Source organism: Dermacentor silvarum, chromosome 9 (assembly GCF_013339745.2).
Source record: "Dermacentor silvarum isolate Dsil-2018 chromosome 9, BIME_Dsil_1.4, whole genome shotgun sequence".
NCBI lineage: Eukaryota > Metazoa > Arthropoda > Arachnida > Ixodida > Ixodidae > Dermacentor > Dermacentor silvarum.
In genome coordinates this window covers 138,630,085-138,650,930 of record NC_051162.1, presented here as the reverse complement: position 1 = coordinate 138,650,930, position 20,846 = coordinate 138,630,085, and the positions used below count along the sequence as shown (strand labels likewise).

The 20,846-nt window shown below is 45.3% G+C and overlaps 1 protein-coding gene across 1 annotated transcript in view; it reads left to right on the top strand.

Moving 5' to 3' along the window:
- Window positions 1-6,607: 6,607 nt before the first annotated feature.
- The window catches only part of LOC119464448 (venom metalloproteinase antarease-like TtrivMP_A), a 64,455-nt gene continuing 50,216 nt past the window's right edge, over window positions 6,608-20,846 (top strand). The window contains exons 1-4 of the mRNA XM_037725428.2: window positions 6,608-6,904; window positions 7,978-8,144; window positions 15,671-15,763; window positions 16,520-16,643. Of these exons, the coding sequence (XP_037581356.1) occupies window positions 6,832-6,904; window positions 7,978-8,144; window positions 15,671-15,763; window positions 16,520-16,643 (457 nt within the window). The 5' untranslated portion in view covers window positions 6,608-6,831. The remainder of the gene's footprint in view (window positions 6,905-7,977; window positions 8,145-15,670; window positions 15,764-16,519; window positions 16,644-20,846) is intronic.

The window sequence follows — 20,846 nt, the reverse complement described above, 5'->3', positions numbered from 1 at the left end:
ATTCAGGAAACTGGTGTACCCCAGGGAGGCGTGCTCAGCTGCACACTGTTTATCGTTAAGATGAACACACTCCGTGCCTCATTACCACCGGCTATTTTTTATTCCGTCTACGTAGACGACATACAAATAGGCTTCAAGTCATGTAACCTCGCAGTGTGTGAGAGACAGGTACAGCAGGGCTTAAACAAGGTAACGAAGTGGGCAGACGAAAACGGGTTTAAAGTTAACCCCCACAAAAGTTCTTGTGTTCTTTTCACAAGAAAGAGAGGCCTGATTCCAGATCCCTGTGTAGAACTGCATGGACAGCAAATACCTGTGAACAAAGAACACAAGTTTCTAGGCATCATACTTGACTTTAGGCTAACTTTCATCCCCCACATAAAATATCTCAAAGCAAAATGCCTAAAAACAATGAACCTCATGAAGATCTTATCTCACACATCATGGGGCAGCGACAGGAAATGTTTAATGAATCTTTACAAGAGCCTCATTCGTTCGCGACTGGATTACGGTGCTGTAGTATACAACTCTGCTGCCCCAAGTGCACTAAAGATGCTGGATCCCGTTCACCATCTAGGTATCCGCTTGGCCACCGGTGCTTTCAGAACGAGCCCTATAGAAAGCCTATATGCAGAATCGAATGAATGGTCACTTCATCTCCAGAGATCGTACATCAGCTTCACATACTTCCTCAAAGTTCACTCTGATCATGAACATCCATGTTCTCAAACCGTTAACGATTTGACGTGTACTACACTTTTCCATAATAGACCCTCTGTGAGACGGCCTTTCCCACTACGTGTGAGAGAACTTAGCGAAGAAATGGATGTCCCACTTCTCGAACATCGTTTAATGCCTCCAGGTAAGCTTTTACCACCCTGGGAGTGGCAGGTGATAGCATGTGATGTATCCTTTGTGGAGGTCACAAAGCACGCTCCTGAACTCGAAATCGCAATACATTTCCGTGAACTCCAATCGAAGTACTGTTGCCCTGAATTCTACACCGACGCGTCAAAGTCCCATGCTGGTGTATCTTACGCGGCCGTCGGTCCATCTTTCTCTGAATCAGACGTATTGAACCCTTATACAAGTATCTTCACTGCAGAAGCCTATGCAGTACTGTCTGCGATTAAACACATTAAGAAATTAAAGCTACATAAGGCAATAATATTCACGGACTCCTTAAGTGTCGTAAAGGCACTAATGTCTTTAAGGAAACACAAAAATCCTGTTTTCATTGAACTTTACTCATATTTGTGCAATATTTACTCATCTGGTAGACATGTGACAATATGCTGGGTTCCTGGTCATAGATCCATCGAAGGTAATGTGCTTGCAGACCAAATGGCCACATCAATTACATCTGAAGCTACTAATCTTAGCAGTACTATTCCCGCCACAGATCTGAAGCCTTTTTTGCGAAGGAAACTGCGAAACCACTGGCAACGCCTGTGGGAGAGTGAAACAAATAATAAACTCCACCTGATTAAGCCACAGTTAGGTTTCTGGCCCTGTACAACTAAAACACGACGAACTGATGTCCTATTCTGCCGTCTCAGAATAGGACACACATATGGTACTCACAACTTTCTGTTGACTGGTAACGAGCCTCCAACCTGTGGCCGATGTGGTCAGAGGCTGACCGTCCTCCATGTCCTCTTGGAGTGCCGGGAAGCCGAAACAGAGAGAAGGAAACACTTTCCTCTTGCATACCGCTACCATATCCCTCTCCATCCCAGTATGTTTCTTGGCAAAGAACCACTTTTTAATACCAAAGCAGTCCTAGGTTTTTTGAATGACGTGGTACTACATGTGATTAGCCCTAGATATTCGTAGCACATCCTCCCGCCAGAGGATGCTGTTGCGATAGTGCTCAGTATAGCGCATGCCTCCAGGCCTTTATGTTCAAGGGCTCTGTTGAGGCAATAGTGCTTCATGCCAATTTTCGCATCGGACTTACTTTGCAAATAGTAACATTTATTTGCAATGCATATTTCATGCTCATAGCACACGCCATCAGTCATTTCCATAATCTTATTACCTGTAGATTTTATGCACTTTACAGCGACTATTTTTAGGCCCCCTTACAGCCACGTCATATCCACCACTCGTAATTCATCGCTTCAATTCAAACTCATTAACACTGGCCTGGCGCTCTTTGGCCATTATTGGCCCTTGCGCCATTAAACCCCATATATCATCAACGTGTTTCTGTTTTTTATACCGCAAGGTATGCTGATGTGTTGCGCAAGGGGGCAGCATCGCATCAGACTCCGGCATCGGCCCGGTCCACAAGCAGTGTGGCTGCGGCTGTGCCACCAGCCCCCGTGGCGAAAGCAGCTCACGCTGCTTCGCCATCCGCGAAGGCGGGCCCGTCAACCTCCGGGTTGGTGGCCCCAAAGGTCTCGTCCGACGTCTCGAGGCCTTCACGTCCAACACAGCGCTCTCAAGGGCGCGTGTCCAGCGCCTCACAAGAGGCGATGGACATAACACCTATTCAGATGGCGCAGCCAGCGCCTAAGGAGCGGCGGGATTCTCTCTACCGCTCCAAAAAAGACAAAACTCGCGTAACGGCGCCTGGAAAGGGCCCCGTGAGCTAATATTAGTCTCTTAAACACACAGCACAAACACTTTCTTCATTATGGAGACACAAATACTACAATGGAATGTTAGAGGACTTATGCACAACCTCGACGATATAAGAGAACTCCTACACAAACATAATCCAAAGTTGCTGTGTGTTCAAGAGACACAACTGAAACCTACAAACAAAAACTTCCTTCGTCAATACAACATCTTTCGAAAAGACCGCGATGAGGCTAGCGTCTCGTCCGGCGGTGTAGCAATAGCAGCAGATAAGTCTGTAGCCTGCCAACATGTTGCCCTCCAGACGCCCTTGAGGCAGTGTCTGTTCGGGCAATTCTTTTCAGCAAGCTGATAACTGTATGTTTTATTTACATACCCCCAAATCATCACCTCGAGAAAACAGACTTTTATAATCTTATCGATCAACTTCCCGAGCCCTACATACTCGTGGGAGATTTTAACGCCCACAATACGATGTGGGGAGACTCACGATGCGACGCGAGAGGCCGTTTCGTAGAAAACGTTTTAGTAAACTCCGGTGCATGCCTCTTTAATAAGAAGGAGCCAACATATTATAATCTTCACCACAATTCCTATTCATCGATAGACTTGGCGATTGGATCTGCTTCCCTATTTCCTGACTTAGAATGGAGTGTGATCAAAAACCCATTCGGAAGTGACCACTTTCCATGAACTCTAAGCCTAGTAACGCAAGGTGACTCACCTCCTCAAGTACCTAGATGGAAACTAGCCTCTGCTGATTGGAAACTTTTTAAGGAATCGACTTTTATATCCCGTGATTTTATCAGCGAATTTAGTATAGATGACGCGGCAGCGTATTTTACCGATTTTATCATCGAGGCAGCAAAGAAGTTCATTCCACAATCAAGTGGTAGCTCATCCAGAAGACGAGTTCCATGGTGGAATGATGAGTGCAAGGAGGCGCGTAAAAAACAAAATAAAGCGTGGGGCATACTTCGCCGATTCCCGACCGCAGAAAATTTGATAGAATTTAAAAACATAAAATCACAGGGAAGGCGAACGCGATGACAAGCTAAAAGGGCAAGCTGGGAGAAGTTGGTGTCTATCATCAATTCATACACACAGGAGGCAAAAGTATGGAACGGACTAAGGAGGCTTAAGGGACAACAAGTTCATACGTTGCCCGTGGTGGATAAAGAAGGAAACACGGTGGAAGACCAGGCCGACGCACTTGGTCAACACTTCGAGCATGTGTCTAGCTCCACCCACTACTCAGCGAGCTTCCTGAAGTACGAAGCAATAGAAGAACGTAAGCCACTGAACCGAAAATTCAGCCCAAATAACCCTTATAACCGTCCTTTTGGCATTGCCGAACTTAAAGCCGCCTTGTCAGCATGTCAGAGCTCTGCACCGGGTCCGGATCGAATCATGCACGATATGATTAAGCACTTGCACCCCGACACGCAAATCCCACTACTCACACTTTTTAATACTATCTGAGCCGCTGGGTATCTTCCATCTAAATGGAAAGAAGCTATTGTCATCCCAGTTTTGAAGCACGGCAATGATTCATCATTGGTGACCAGCTACCGGCCTATAGCACTTACGAGCTGCCTTTGCAAACTTTTTGAGAAAATGATCAATCGCCGTGTTGTACATTTCTTTGAGTCGAACAAAATGCTTGACCCATTTCAATGTGGCTTTAGGGAAGGCCGATCTACAACCGATCCCCTCATTCGCACGTTCGCATCGAAGCAAGCATCCGTGATGCTTTTGTACACAATCAGTATTTCTTGTCTATATTTCTTGATATGGCAAAGGCGTACGATACGACATGGCGGTACGGTATCTTACGAAACCTGTCGCACATGGACATTCGAGGTAATATGCTTAGAACTATAGCAAGCTACCTGTCTAACCGTACTTTTCGAGTCAGAATTGGCAAGGTATTGTCCCACCCATTTACTCAAGAAACTGGTGTACCTCAAGGAGGGTTGCTCAGTTGCACGCTGTTCATTGTTAAGATGACCTCGCTCCGTGCATCACTACCTCCAGCAATCATCTATTCTGTCTATGTAGACGATGTGCAATTAGGCTTTAAATCTTGTAACCTCGCAGTTTGTGAACGACAGATACAGCAAGGCCTAACCAAAGTGTCTAAATGGGCAGACGAAAACGGATTCACCCTTAACCCCCAGAAAAGTTCCTATGTCCTTTTCACAAGAAAGCGAGGACTAGTCCCAGATCCCAGTATCGAAGTGTCTGGGCAATGAGTACCTGTGAACAAGGAGCACAAGTTTTTAGGTATTTTACTTGATGCAAAATTGACCTTCATTCCACACAAGAAATAGCTGAAGGCAAAATGCCTAAAAACAATGAATTTCGGAGTAATCTCATGGTCGTCATGCGGTCGTTGTCACAACATCATCTTCATACCATGGTCTCCACTATTTTGCACACATTTGTGTCGTCAATACCTTTCAGGAATGCTGCCCATGACAGGTAATAATCAAGAATTGTTTCTGCCTTAATTTGTATTAGCATTTCTACATTACAGTTAAAAGGACACCTAATTACCACCCATGCTTTCCTTGGCTTCATTGTCTGCTGGATTTATGGAGTCGTAACTAACAAGAAATGAGGCCGCTTGGTTTTCGTTATTCTTCTCGGTCTCGCACAAGAAGGTATCGCTACTTTGACTCATGCTGAACCAAGTAGCGCAGTCTTCAGCGTTACTAAAATCACTGCAAAGGTTCAAACATGACTGTGTGATGGTCACGAAGGGTCGCAAACCTAGGCGCAGGGTATATGCATGTTCGAAGGTTACAGTGAAGCAGTTAAGCTTGTGGTGGTGCATTTAATTCCTGTTAGGTAACGCAGATCCGTCCATTGCTTTCTGTGCACAACCAAACGTGATAGCTTGGAGAAACTGCAAGTCCCAATGAAAACGAAAAATAAACCTTCGTACCCTCCCCCAAGGGCCTTGCGGAGCCTGGCGGCTAGGCGGGCGCGCGCGGCCACACGGAGTAGAACGCCCCCCCCCCCCCCCCCCCCTCCCTACCCACCTCCCGGAGTGTTGCGCGTGACAGAAGACGGCTGGCTTCCTTCCCGCTTGCTCCCCTTGGGTGCGCGAAATTGAGCCGCGATCGTCGACTCTATCTCGCACGCTTTCACTCGCTCACATCGTACGGCACGCGCCGACGATTTTATCGCCCTTGGACTTTAAATGGAACCTCACGGCGACGGTGACGACTACGCGGCGACACCGACGGCAGCAATCGGCTGGAGTGTCAATATAATTGCTATCGCAATATAAGAAATAAAGGTGGATAAATTCAGCAGCTCCTTGAAAATTTGCTGGCGTTATAATTGTGTGTAAAGCGCATTAAAATGCTAAGTTATCCTATAAATTAAGAAAAATGACAGCCATAGCCATCGAGGAACAAAAGTCTAAAAAGGTGTGCCCTATTCTACCGCTGCCAAGTCCCGCCATGATATCACTTGGATGAAGCAGCGGCTTAGGTGAGTGGCGATGAAAGCTAATTTAATTTAGTCCTCAATGCAAACTGAAATTAGGAACTTCCCTATTATGCTTCTATTAACTCGCGCAACCAGAACGACGAGGTTATTTTGTATCTTTCGTGTTCTCCCTTGTGAAGTAAACATTTGCAGTCAGCAGTACGCAGATGACGAACGCTTTCACATAGTTCCAAACACCCTGTACGTCATGATGACGTTAGGCACGGTGTCTGCGTGTAACTTGACCCCAGCAACTGTTCTTCCCACGTCATTCTGAATTTCTACTTTGGTTGTAGCTTATATTCATTATACTATCAGACAGAAGCAGTTCAGGTTTCGAACTTGAAGCTATAGAGCATACGTACCCAACTGCGCACGACACCAAAGATCAACGTATTGTTCTGTCATTGAGTGGACAGCGAAAGCGTTGATGGAAAGATGACTCCTCTGTTGGTGCGGAAACTTTTACACCGTCAAAACTACAGTGCATTGTCAATCCGCCCGAAGGTACCTTTTACCAAGCACGGGTTGTGTCCCAGCGGTTACCTGAAAGCAGCCAAGCTCGAAACGTCACCCGCCACTCATGATGAGAGTATGAACTTTTAACCCCCCTGAAGTCACACTTGGCGAAAACAGGCAAATAAATGCGGTTGTTTTTTGGAGACAACTGTTTATATATCGAAGAGTGAATGTTGTAAAACCAGCAGAACTTGTCCATCGCAGCTGTGCACCTGACCATTTAAAATGAGTGAAAAGACAATGAAAGAAATGCTCGGCATTGTCGTGCTCCTCCAATTTCTTCTGTGCTGTCGTGCCGGTAAGTCCTCAACTGCACCTTCACTGAGATTTCGCCATTCACATTAAATAAATATTGATAACTAGAATGATTCTATAATGTATACGGCTTAATTTAATCAATCTCGATTAACAATGAGTTAGAAGCTTCAATTTTTTTTTGCCTCAATGTATTCTCCAGCGATGCTTGTTAGCGTGTGCCTTCTAGAAAACGATAGTATTCAACAAGATTTCTAAACAGCTTTGTAGTATATGTTTACGGTTTCTGTTGTTAGTGTAATTATTTGTTCTTGTTTATTTGTAATTAAGAAACAAACAAAACAAATAAGCATCTGTTCCAAAAGTATGTGTGATCTATACTTAAAAGGAAGAGATCGAGACAGCGACCAAAAAGGTTTAAATATATTTAAGAATACATTAACGTTTCGGCTCCCCCACGGGAACCTTGTTCACATTGAAACATGCGGCAGAGCTTGCGGCTCAAGACATGACTAAGGCATTTGGCATACATGAATAGCAGATTTCCTTCGTTGCGATTAAGAGTGTGCGCCATGGTTCGGTGTCTCTATCTGTTCCTTTTAAGTATGCATCATCCCAACCAGACGGGCTTCCGTCATACTCTCGACTTAATACGTGTGATCCAATGTCTCGCCCACTTAGTGTTTATAGGGTATAATGTAACACATAAGACGATTCTAGCATCTTCAGCTTACATTTCAACTATTCTGCATCTTTTTAGCTGTCATATGATTAAGTTTATTGCGTCGAATATCTAAATACTATATTATTGAAGTCACGCTTTTGCATTTCACCTTGTGCTATTTCTTTTTTACTTTACAGAAAGTATTTAGATGTTTTTGCTGTTTTCAGTACGTCGTTACATTTGTAGTTACAACAGCAAATGGAAACATTATTTTGTGTCGTTTTTATTGTTCTTTTGGTATCTGATTTATTGTTGTGAAAAGGCCATAAAAGAGTGGTTTTTGCTAATTCATTATAATAAAATGTAAGCGTTCAGTCAACTGAAACTCTATACCCTCCGCACTTTGATGCTTGACTGTCTGATGCTGTCTTTTCACTTTGATCTTCGAGCAGGCAAGGGATGGCTAGTATTTCCTACAATCTTGCAAGAACGCATGACTGCATCGAATTTGGTTCTTCGGCTGAATGACGACATAACACTAAATCTCCAAAGAAGCTCTGTGCTGGCGGAGAAGCTGTTGGTTGTTACAACTACTGAGCGAGGGTACAATTTGGACAAAGTAAGTGCAGAGAGTTCTCCGTGGAATATTATTGATTTATTAGTTGCGACTATGACAAATCAGTTCTACAGAAGCCCGCAAAGTAGAGGAAGGTTCATGAAAGTGAAAATTGTCATCCACCCTACCGTAGCTTAAAGGCACAAAGGCAGCCCGAGTTTCTCAGCGAGAAGGCTTCGCAGACGAAGAAAAATTCTAGATATTTTTTTAGTAGCGTTAGTGGCAGCGTTAGAATGTGTAGGCAGCGTTAAAAATAACTTTGAAAGTGAGCTCCTCACTGAAAAATCACTCTATTTCCCCTCGAATAAGTTTTTCAGGCGAAGCTTATATACGCTAGCCTGCGCCGGCAATGAAACGCTAAAACTACTATGGCTCATAACCGCATTGGAATTTCGGATATGAGTCAGGGCAAGAACTAAAGAAATACAGAATGAGGGAAAGAAAGAAGGAAGGAAAGACAGAAAGAAAATAGGAAAGAAAGAAAGAGCAGGTGCGGGGTAAGCTGCGCCGGCGCCGGATCACGTGACGCGCGCGACCAATCAGGGTGGCTTGGTGTGTCGCGGGGAGGGTAAAAGAAGGAAAGGGGGTTGGCGTGAGGTCGCCGGGTTCAGATAATTTCTGGTCTGTAACTGCCGCCATTCGACAGACCGCTTTTTGTTGAGCTTTTGGTGAGGTGGTGGGAAAATGCACCTGTGCAATTTGTAGTGCTGTGCGATGTCATTAAATCTGGTCATACGATCCTCCCATTCCCCCTCCTCTCCATCCTCGTTCTCAGGTGAAAAATTAACATCGCCCGTATTTGCTGCTTATACTTCGCACAAAGCTCAGCATATAAGAATCGACCTCATTTCCACGTAGTGTATGCAAAGAAATTACTCTCTACCTCTCTTCTCAGCACAATGCAACATGTCGGGAGGACCCCGCAGGGGCGTCTGCGTCAGCAGGCGTTTGGTGTGTTGCGACACCACGGACCCGAGCACACGAGGGTTGGCCCCTCCCGCGTCTAACCGTGCGCGGCTTAGCCGTGTCCGGGGAAAAGGGGATCCTGGGGGTTGAGCCAATTCCGGGTGTTTGGACCTTTACGGCCCCCCGGCGGAGGCAACACACCCCTTTGGCCTCGGCTTCACGTAGACGGCACCCCCGGACTGGCCCACCCGGGGGAAATCGGTAGTTGCCTTTTCCTATCCTTCTCTTCAATCTTCGTCTTTCTCTCTCACTTTTAATCTTTCCTGTCTTCTCCTCTCTTCTATTTACTTCCGACTTTCCAGGCAGCGAGGGTTAACCTTGTGTGGTGCAACCAACCTTGGCTGTACATATTTGGTTATAGTAGTGGCGTACAGCTGGCGTTTTGTAGGACCTGTCTTTTCCAGGTCCTGCAGCGTCCCCTCGTTGGGCTCCATGGTGGGTGGCTGGCGTCGCTGCCGAAAAATTCTATACCTATGGCTGAACAATTCCCGCCACTCCCTGATCGCCGTCTGAAAAGAGGGCGCACCGAAGATGTGTTCCAGTTTTTTGGACGCCAAACACCGAATTTCCCCCGATTTCATGTAATTCACTCTGAAAAGTCAGACACATCAGTACGTACAATTTCACCTTTCCTTGTCTCAAAGTCTTTGACTGATATTTTTGGAACAGGCTACAAAGCATCCAGGATGGCAAGCGGGGATCTCCTCTTGGAACTCCGTGATCTCAAACAATACGAGAAACTGCCCAATCTAGTGTCATTTGGAGATGCCCAATTAACAGTAACCCCACACCGTACTATGAATACCACCCGTGGCGTTGTCTCAGATGATGATCTGTTGCAGCTGAGTGAGGCTGAACTCCTTGAGGGTTTCAGTGATCAGAATGTCATCAATGTTAAACGGATTAAAATGAGGCGAGATGGCAAAGAACTCCTGACCAAACACCTAATACTTACTTTCAACTCAAGTGTCCTGCCCGAGTCCATCGAGGCCGGGTACATCAAGCTTCATGTTAGGCCATACGTGCCAAATCCCCTTCGATGTTTCAAATGCCAGCGGTTCGGCCATAGTTCGCAGAACTGCCGAGGCCGCCAAACCTGTGCGAAATGCAGTGCTCACGAACACTCCTCCGAGTCTTGTGAAGGTTCTCTACATTGTGTTAACTGTGAGGGGGAGCACGCCGCATACTCGCGGTCGTGCCCATCTTGGAAAAAAGAAAAGGAAATAGTGACAATTAAGGTAAAAGAAAACATAACTTTCAAAGAGGCACGAAGGCGGGTTATCTACCTGTCTAAAACCAGCTTTGCCGATGTGACGCGTCAGGGGGCAGCGTCGCAGCGGCTTCCGGCTGCTGTCCGGCCCATGCGTAGTGAGCCGGCGGTGAAGCCATCTGCCCCCTCGGCGACTGCAGCTAGCGCTGCTCCGCCACCCCAGCAGAAGGGGCCATCCACCTCTGGGCTGGTGGCCTCCAAGGTCTCGTCTCTCGAGACGAGGCCTTCACTGCGAACAAACCGCTCTCAAGAGCGGGTGTCCAGCGCTCCGCAAGAGCCGATGGACACATTTTTCAGCCAGACGGCGCAGCCAGCGCCAAAGGAGCGGCGAGAATCTCTCGACCGCTCCAAAAAAGAAAAAGCCCGCATCACAGGGCCCGACAAGGGCTCTGTAAGTTAAGTTAGTGTTTTTACACGAGACACACAGCACAAACTTCGTTTGCAACATGGCCACACAGATACTACAGTGGAACGTCAGAGGACTACTTCGTAACCTCGACGACATCACAGAACTCGTACATAAATTTAATCCGAAGGTGCTGTGTGTCCAAGAAACACACTTAAAACCTACACAGTCCAACTTTCTCAAGCAATATGCCATTTTCCGTAAAGATCGTGACAACGCTTCTGCCTTGTCCGGAGGTGTAGCCATAGTTGTAAATAAGTCTGTTGCTTGCCAACAGTTTGCCCTTCACACGCCTCTCGAGGCTGTATCTGTGCGAGCAATTTTATTCAACAAGCTTATAACGATCTGCTCCATTTACATACCACCCAACCATCACCTCACTAAAACGGAATTTTACAGCCTCATCGACCAGCTCCCAGAACCATACATTATCACTGGTGATTTTAATGCTCATCATACCCTTTGGGGAGATTCGCGATGCGACGCGAGAGGTCGACTCATTGAAAACTTCCTTGTTAACTCCGGTGCGTGCCTCTTCAATAAGAAGGAACCAACATACTACAATATCCATCATAGTTCATATTCATCAATAGACCTGTCAATTGGCTCTGCCTCACTTTTCCCTGACTTAGAATGGCATGTAATTAAAAACCCATTCGGAAGTGATCATTTCCCAGTAACCCTAAACTTAGTAACTGAACATGACTCTCTTCCCCATGTCCCTCGCTGGAAACTGGCCTCAGCTGACTGGGAATGCTTTAGGGAATCCACGTACTTATCACGAGATTTTATAAATAATTTTACTATAGATCATGCCGTATCATATTTTACTGCTTTTATCATTGACGCCGCTGAGAAGTTCATCCCTCAAACATGTGGCACTTCATTTAAAAGACGGGTCCCCTGGTGGAATAACGATTGTAGACAGGCACGAAGGAGACAAAATCAAGCTTGGGGCAAACTACGTGAATGTCCTACAGCTGAAAACCTCATAGAATTTAAACATGTTAAATCCCAGGGAAGAAGGACGCGAAGACAGGCTAAGAGGGCAAGCTGGGAAAGGTTTCTCTCAGGTATCAACTCGTATACTCAAGAGGCAAAAGTATGGGACAGGCTAATGAGGCTAAAGGGAAAAGAAATCCATCCGTTGCCGCTAGTGAACGACGAAGCGAACAGCTTGGAAGACCAAGCTGACGCTCTTGGCGAACACTTCGAGCGCGTGTCTAGTTCAAATAATTATTCCGAGGCATTCCTTAAGCACAAACAAATCGCAGAACGCAAGGCTATTGACCGCAAATGCAGACAGAACGAACCCTATAACATGCCTTTTAACATCGCCGAATTGAGAGCCTCCTTGGCTGCATGTCGGAGCTCTGCACCTGGACCCGACAGGATCATGTACGACATGATCAAACACATTCACAGTGATACCCAAATAACGTTACTCGCACTTTTCAATGCTATATGGGCTGCCGGGTACCTACCTACTGCATGGAAAGAATCCCTTGTCGTTCCGATTCTGAAACAAGGTAAAGACCCCAAATTAGTAACAAGTTACCGCCCAATAGCCCTCACAAGTTGTATCTGCAAACTCTTTGAAAAAATGATCAATCGTCGCCTTTTACACTTCCTTGAGTCAAACAAAATACTTGATCCATATCAGTGCGGCTTCAGAGAAGGACGGTCTACAACGGACCATCTCGTGCGCATCGAAGCAAACATTCGTGATGCCTTCATACATAAACAATACTTCCTATCCGTGTTTCTCGATATGGAAAAGGCGTACGATACGACCTGGCGTTACGGAATCCTACGCGATCTGTCGGCAATGGGCATCCGCGGTAATATGTTAATTATTATTGAAAGCTACCTACACAACCGCACATTCCGGGTTAAAATAGGCAATGCACTGTCGCGTCCATTTATACAGGAAACTGGTGTACCCCAAGGAGGTGTGCTCAGCTGCACACTGTTTATCGTGAAGATGAACACGCTTCGCGCCTCACTACCGCCAGCTATTTTTTATTCTGTCTACGTAGACGACATACAAATAGGTTTCAAATCCTGCAACCTCACAGTCTGTGAGAGACAAGTACAACAGGGCTTGAACAAAGTGTCCAAGTGGGCAGACGAAAACGGATTCAAGGTGAACCCCGACAAAAGCTCTTGTGTTCTTTTCACCAGGAAGAAAGGGCTTGTTGCAGATCCCACTATCGAAATGTATGGACAACGAATACCTGTCAACAAAGAGCACAAGTTCCTAGGCATCATACTTGATTGTAAACTTACTTTCATTCCACATATAAAATATCTCAAGGTGAAATGTCTAAAAACAATGAACTTACTAAAAGTTTTATCTCACACATCCTGGGGTAGTGACAGGAAGTGTTTAATGAATCTTTACAAGAGTCTCATTTCATCACGACTGGACTACGGTAGCGCGGCATATCACTCTGCCGCCCCTAGTGCGCTGAAGATGCTGGATCCCGTCCACCATCAAGGTATCCGCCTGGCCACCGGCGCTTTCAGAACAAGTCCCATTGAAAGTTTATACGTCGAATCAAATGAGTGGTCACTCCATCTGCAGAGAACATACACCAGCCTCACATATTTCCTTAAAGTCCGCTCTAATCATCAGCATCCATGTTTTAATACCGTTAACGATATGACGTGTGCTACACTTTTTGGTAATCGTCCGTCTATAAGACAGCCTTTCTCACTGCGTGTCAGGGAGCTTAGCGAAGAAATGGATATCCCACTCCACGAACATCGCTTAATGCCTTCAGCCGAGCTGTTACCACCTTGGGAGTGGCAGGTGGTAGCATGTGATATGTCCTTTGTAGAGGTTACAAAGCACGCTTCAGAGGTTGAAATCCGAATGCATTTCCTAGAATTACAGTCCAAGTACCCGTGCACAGAATTTTACACAGACGCTTCTAAATCACATGCCGGAGTATCCTATGCAGCCGTCGGCCCGTCCTTCTCGGAATCCGGCGTGCTTCACCAAGAAACAAGTATCTTTACGGCTGAGGCCTACGCAATATTGTCAGCTGTAAAGCATATAAAGAAATCAAAACTTCAAAAAACTATTATATTTACAGACTCTCAAAGCGTCGTAAAAGCCTTGAAGTCACCCTGTAAACAGAAAAACCCTATTCTCATTGAGCTCTATTCTGTTCTTTGTAGAGCATACGCAACTAACCAACATGTCATTATATGCTGGGTGCCTGGGCATCGAGGCATCGAGGGCAATGTTCTTGCCGACCAAATGGCCACATCAGTCACAACACCCGCTATTAACCCTACAGCTGCTGTTCCTGCAACAGATTTGAAACCTTTCTTGCGAAAGAAACTGCGAAGCCACTGGCAACGCTTGTGGGACGCCGAAACAAGTAATAAGCTTGATTTGATTAAGCCACAGTTAGGTTACTGGCCCTCCGTAACAAAAACACGACGAACTGATGTCCTATTCTGTCGTCTCAGAATAGGACACACCTACGGCACCCACAATTTTCTATTGAATGGTGATGATCCTCCAACCTGTGGTAGATGTGGCGACAGGCTCACCGTCCTCCACGTCCTCCTGGAGTGTCGGGAAGCCGAAAGAGAAAGAAAGAAACACTTTCCTCTAGCATATCGCTCTTGTGTTCCTCTGCATCCCGCCATGTTTCTTGGTAAAGAACCGCTCTTTAACACCAAAGCAGTCCTCGCATACTTGAAAGATGTTGTGCTACATGTTATTAGCCCAGTAAGTTCGTAGCACATCCTCTCTCAAGAGGATGTTGCTGTGATTGTTTTTTTTATAGCACATGCCTACAAGCTCTTGTATCTCAAGGGCTCTGTTTAGGTACTTGTGCTTCTGGCCAATTCCTGCATCTGTAATATGTTTGTAAGTCATATCATTCTTTTGCAATGTATATTCATGTCTATAGTACACATCATTAGTCATTGCCATAATCTTATTACGTATAGATTTTACGCTCTTTACAGCGACTGTTTTTAGGCCCCTTTACAGCCATGCCACATCGAATGTTCATGTAATTGACTATTCATATACCAGAAACAAGTCATTACCATCGTCTTGGCGCTCTTTGGCCACATCTGGCCCTTGCGCCAATAAACCACAATAATCATCATCATGTCGGGAGGAGCACGACATTAGCGGACATGGCTATCAAGAACTCCTTATTCAGTAGTAAGAAATTAAAAAGAATCCTGGTGTCTTACGTGCCTGAACGACGATATTATTATGAGACACTCAGTAGCGGGGGACTGCTGAATAATTTCGACCACCTGTTGTTCTTAAGTGTGCACCTAAATCAAAGCATAAATGCGCAAAGTATAAATGCGCAAAAAAACCCCTTCGAAATGCGGCCGCCCAGGACAAGATCGAATTCGCGACCTCGAGTTCAACAGTGCAGCGCTGCAGCCACTGGGCTATCACGGTGGATCATTATAATGAGAAGCCTGTCATGAACGATACACAGCTACTCAGAAAAGCAAAACGCTCAAGTCTACAGAAAACCAAGGTTATCATAGTTTGTTCGCGCTGGAACCGTGGGCTGGCGGTGGACCATTTAGTAATTATGATACAAATTACCAGAGTTCACTATGTAAAGAAAGAATTCTTGAGATATTTTCATCCATGGTCGGTGTGGAACTGAAGTTCCACACATGAACGCATTGTCAATGCGACATTGTTCCGGCACATAATACGACTTTGGAATCAGCTTGATTGTGTGAATTTTCACGCAGTAAGTTTTTTTTATCTAGGAATGATGATGTTGTGTTCTACCATAAAACAAAGGCTGCTGTAGTATTGCATTTTACAACCAACTATTTTCAGTAACACTGAATTGAAAACAGCAAAACGACTTTTCTTGACAGGTAAATACATCTGATATACAAGAGAGGCTATACCACGATACTCACCACCAGTCTTCTCTGATGGTACACCAGAAAAATGGCGCATTGCATGTGGTAAGCTTTTTTTCACGACTGTGCTTAGATTTCGGAACTTGAGGAACCTACATATATTATTATTTATCATCAGTCTACCTCATATACGCTGTAGGACGAACGCCTATCGCAACAATCTACAATTACCCCTGTCTTGTGTCATCCGACTCCGTCTAATGACTGCAAATTTTTCGGGGTACGTTCACTATTGTGCAATCAGAGTACCTTGTAAAAACTATATCGTTTGTTATCGTATTGTTCTGCATTGTTTTGCACTGTATTGATAGATTCACCATCATTGTCTGCTTTACCGACATAATATGTTCACTCTTGTGTCACCACAGTACTTAAACATTTATTGAACCTTTTTTTATCCTTTTTAATATGCTTTTACGTTCCACTGTATTTCTATAATAATGACGATATCTTGTAAGTATGGCTTCATCATGGTCGCAAGGGCCTAGCCAGGCTGTTTAAACTAGCTTTTTGCTCTAGCATCAATGTACAATTTGTACTTTGGAAAAAAATACAGTAATTTCATTTAATTTATTAACCTTGCTAACAGTCCACGCAACTTCTTGCTGTCCTCAACTGCACTTCCCTTCCCTTGGCACCTATTCTTACTCTGTTATCTATTCTGTAATTACCGAAGTCAAATTTATGGTTATCAACTTATGTATGTGTGCATCGCAGGCTCTGAATTTATAGGACTCGAAGCCTACGATGGGCTTTTTGCTTTCAATAATTTTAATAAAAAGCTTACCGTCATTAATGCAGGAAGGTGTCATCAACAGCAGGCTGAGAATCAAGCCCCTACCAGAGGGCGAACGCTCATCGCTTGGTCAAGTACAACATAAGTTGTACGAAGTCGACGAGATCAAAGACCATTTCATCAAAACTGGTAAGCATTCTTGCTGCCTGTCTCAGCCAACCATATGAACGCACTGTAGCTAGCCAGTACATAAGATATCGCAGCATGCGGCGCGTCTTTGTTTGCTTCCCACTTGTTCTTCTAATTTGCTCTCACCGAATCAAGAATGACGTAAGACCGGACAGAAGTTGAAGCCCTTGCAATCCGGGCCTCTCATCGTCATCGATCTCGCTTTGTAGTAGACAACGATGCCTTCGTGGCGCAAGTGCGGGAGTAAGCCAGGATATTCTGCCTATCCCGCTGCGGGGAACCAAGCTTGCGTTTGCAGGGCCATGTTGTGCAGGGAACACGCTACGTGTATGTGAGAACACTGCAGCAAACTTAATGAACATTCCAGCTGAGCCCGCTCGGCCCACAAACGTAGTATGCGTGTCCTGCGCTCTCCCTCACCTCTTTCCTTCACGATGGTGCCGGGAATCTAATGTACACACCCGGTTGTTGGCATTAGGCAGCAGGTATACCGAGATCTTGTACGAAACACCATCACGAACGAACCTATAGTTTCCTGATCTTTCGCGTTAGGCTTACATCAGTGAAAAATATTGGCAGGACATCTCGACAGAGGAGATTTGCGGACAGGAAGAAAGCCACAGGTTGAGCCACTTGTTGAGCAAGCGTTTTGCGTCCTGAAAAAAATATATATAGGACTCGAAGTAAAACAAAGCTGAAAGAAAGTCTAAGGAAAGCGTCAAAAAGCAAGACATTTTAACAGCAACGTTTGCGGACACTGGCTTCTGTATTGCAACCCGCCATACAACATTCAAAACACTGCAACAATTATTCATTTTTATTTCTTCTTCAAAGCATTTACATATTGTGAAAGTGGCCAAGAGAAAAGTCGGTATCTGACGGCTTCGGAAAATCCTTGGTCCAGTTTTTATTCCCCACAACAACAAATCAACAGTCTAGTCAGCAAACGCGAGGAACAAAACAAGTAGGTAGTCTTCTAGAATACGTTAAACACTGAGGCAATACAAAATGTATCGCAAACACTAGGTGCAAATTTAGGAAGAACGTAATAATATAGGCGAGATATGTTAGCATTCTGGATTTGGTCCATATAACAGTAGTTATTACAAAAATGTTTGAGGGATAAAATGTTCAGGTTGTTTGCTTCATTTAGTGAATAACTAGGCTTGTTGTGTGATAGATCTGTGAAAAACACATCTAGCGACACACACAGGAAAATAATGTAAGGCACAACGCACATTATATAATTGGAATCAGATGGCGAAAGTGGTGAATCACGTCGCTGTGCGCAAGGAGGCTGGTAAACGGAAACATGTAGAAAAGCGCTGAAAAGAAAACCTTACAAGTCACCCTAAAGAGAGATAGCTGGCCCGGCATGCCGACAGGGCCCAGACGCTGACGCACTACCACTAAAGTAGTGGCTACGACACTAGCGCCGAGGATGGCAAAACAGCGCCCACGTGGTTTGCTGCAAGAAGAGTTTTAATTTATGGTGATCTTTTCCCCTAAGTAAACATGATGGCGATATTAGTTGCAACAGATGGCATCAATATGCTTGGATTTTGCCTGAACATTGCTTAAAAGCAGGAAAAGGCGGGAGAGGGGGCGATGCTCGATTACCGAGATATATTGTCAAGTAAGTACAGAGGGGTCAGAGGCCAAGGCAGTCAGAGCTAGAAATGAAATGAAGCGAGACAAAAGGGGTAGTGTCATTCAAAATGAGAGAGAACCTGGGATAGCTAGAATTGAGATGGTAGATAAAAGAAAAAAAATCGGAGTGTTGGGTGATGAAAAGTGGCAACGAGAAGAAATGAATGGAGGGTGTGGAATAAAAAAACAAGGGGGGGGGGGATTTCGTGCAGAAGAGGGGCTGAGCGGGGTTAAAGAATTGAGATATTGGACTTTTTCCCCAAGGAGGTTTGCAGGATAACATTGTCTTTTGTCTTCTGTGCCCTTTTCTGAAGTATGCTCCCTTAGCAACTACCGTTACCTCAAACTGTGGCGCACTGCAGCTGTGATTTACATCACTGGTTGGTTTCATAAAAAGTCACAGGCCTGCGCGGCACACGCACCACAGTAACAGCGTAAGCTGGTTGAGCGGCGCAAGAGTAGCTCCAATTTCGGCACCACGCACAACGAGGTCTTCGCGGCAAAGTGTCTTCGCCTCGATTTTGACGAGAACGATCTGAACTGTCCGCCCGGCGTCGACGGCGAGCTGCGGCTTGTAATGCTCTCTGCACAGCAGTCTGCTTAGCCTGATGATGCCTGGTTGCAGCCACGCACGTAGCTCTACGATTAGCTTCTTCAGCAGCGGTTCGTACCTTGCGAGGAGACGCCATAACGTGTACCGAAGGGGTACCGAGAATACGTGGCGCACATCTAACATCGGGATAGCGTTGATTGCGTGGCGGTTGCAGGCACTCTAACTAGACGGCGCCACCATACTGGTGGAGGCTCGGGTCATCTGCGCCTGCGCAACTGCCTATAGGGCGCGTTTAAAGGGAATATTTCTGCTGCCTGATAGCAAGCGCTTGGGTGGCTCAGTGGTAAAATATCCGACTCCCACGTAGCGGGCCTGGGTTCTATACCGGCGGAGCGCGGGTACTTTTTTTTGCATTTCCAGGGATAGCGGTTACGGCTAAATGCCAGCGGCGGCATCATCGCGAAACGAAACGGCTATGGGAATGAGCCCATAACAGCTTACGCTGTAAAATGCTGCACTAGTTAACAAATTGAGTTCTGCAGAATGAAAAGTTAAATGATCAACGTTCCATAGAACGTCTGCAGTTCATCACCGTGGCGAGCGGCATTGTGTACACAATGATCGCAAATGATGTTATTGATAACAAACGTATCCTTCCACATAAATAACGCTTCAATTTAAAATCGCTTCCAAGCCGGTGATGATAGCATTTCCGGCATCCAGTCAGTGAGCACCAAAGACGACGTGATGAAAAATGACGCCTGAAAGAAGCAAATCTCTTCGTAATGCCTTTCCTGCACTGTAGTCACTGGTGCTTTCGGCTATGTCTTTCCTCACTTTAGAAAATTACCTCTCATTCAATTTTTATACACTTTACTTTCTACTAGATTGTACTTTGCTTCGTTCATACGTTGTTTTTTTTTGCGCCATCACGCACTTAAGCTTCACGCCTGCCTAGTTAATTCATTTCTGAACTGCTCCATAAGTCGCGGGGTGTAGGCGAACACGAAAAGTTTTTCTTGTATATTTAAGCTTGCTCACTCTGTCAGTGTCAAAAATTGAGGCTGCCATTGCAAAAATCATCACGGGAAAGATTGTCCACGTGAATAACCAAGAAGCCCAGTTCACAAGAACTTGGCAGCTGTGAAAGTTAATGCCTTTGATAACAATTTCTCACAAAATCCAATTAACTTGAAAGTCGATGAAGATGACCGTTTTTTTAAAGCTGCAGTACAAGTTAGAGAGATGGAGAAAAATTTTATTTGTGATTGCTCCTCTTCACCCAAGCCATCGTTTAGTACATACTTCACTATTATCATTTCAGCTTATTGCGACCCCGTTGCGACAGGAGGCGGATACATTTTAACGCGATAGCGATAAGGGCCCTTGTCTCAGAAAATCCGGCGTCGGTGTCGGCGTGAGCATCGGCGTCTGGCTGAAATAATCATCCCGAACTACCCCGACCGGGCGGGCCCTTGGCGTGGCGCAAGGCGTTAGGGAACACAAATTGAATTTTTCAAAGTAAAATCCGCCAGAAAAATCGTAAAATTCGACTTAACCACAACATACCGGCGTGATAGCGTCGGATTGTAATTTGAATATACGAGAAAAAAGCCTGATAAGCAGTCAGGGATATTTGAATGCTATCGCGTTCCACTCTTAAAGGTGAATCTTGAGCGTCCTCCGATTCTGACGGTGTTTCACTGTACTTTCGTTCTAGGCAACATTAAGGGGAATCTTGAAAACCAAGCTTTTCTAAATTTTTTCTTCGGACGGCCAATTTCTCGGTAATCGAAAATGTTATATTACTCATATACACGTCCGCGCAAGACAAATGGCTCGCAGGAAGAATGAGATCTGATGTTATCAACAGTGCGTCGACAATAGAAGCCTTAACCTGGAGACAACGTTTGGACAAATACGCTGGTTTGAACGTTGTTTTTAGGCTGAGGCTTGCCTGGTTCACACACTGTTCATCGCACATTGAGGTCATCACTTTT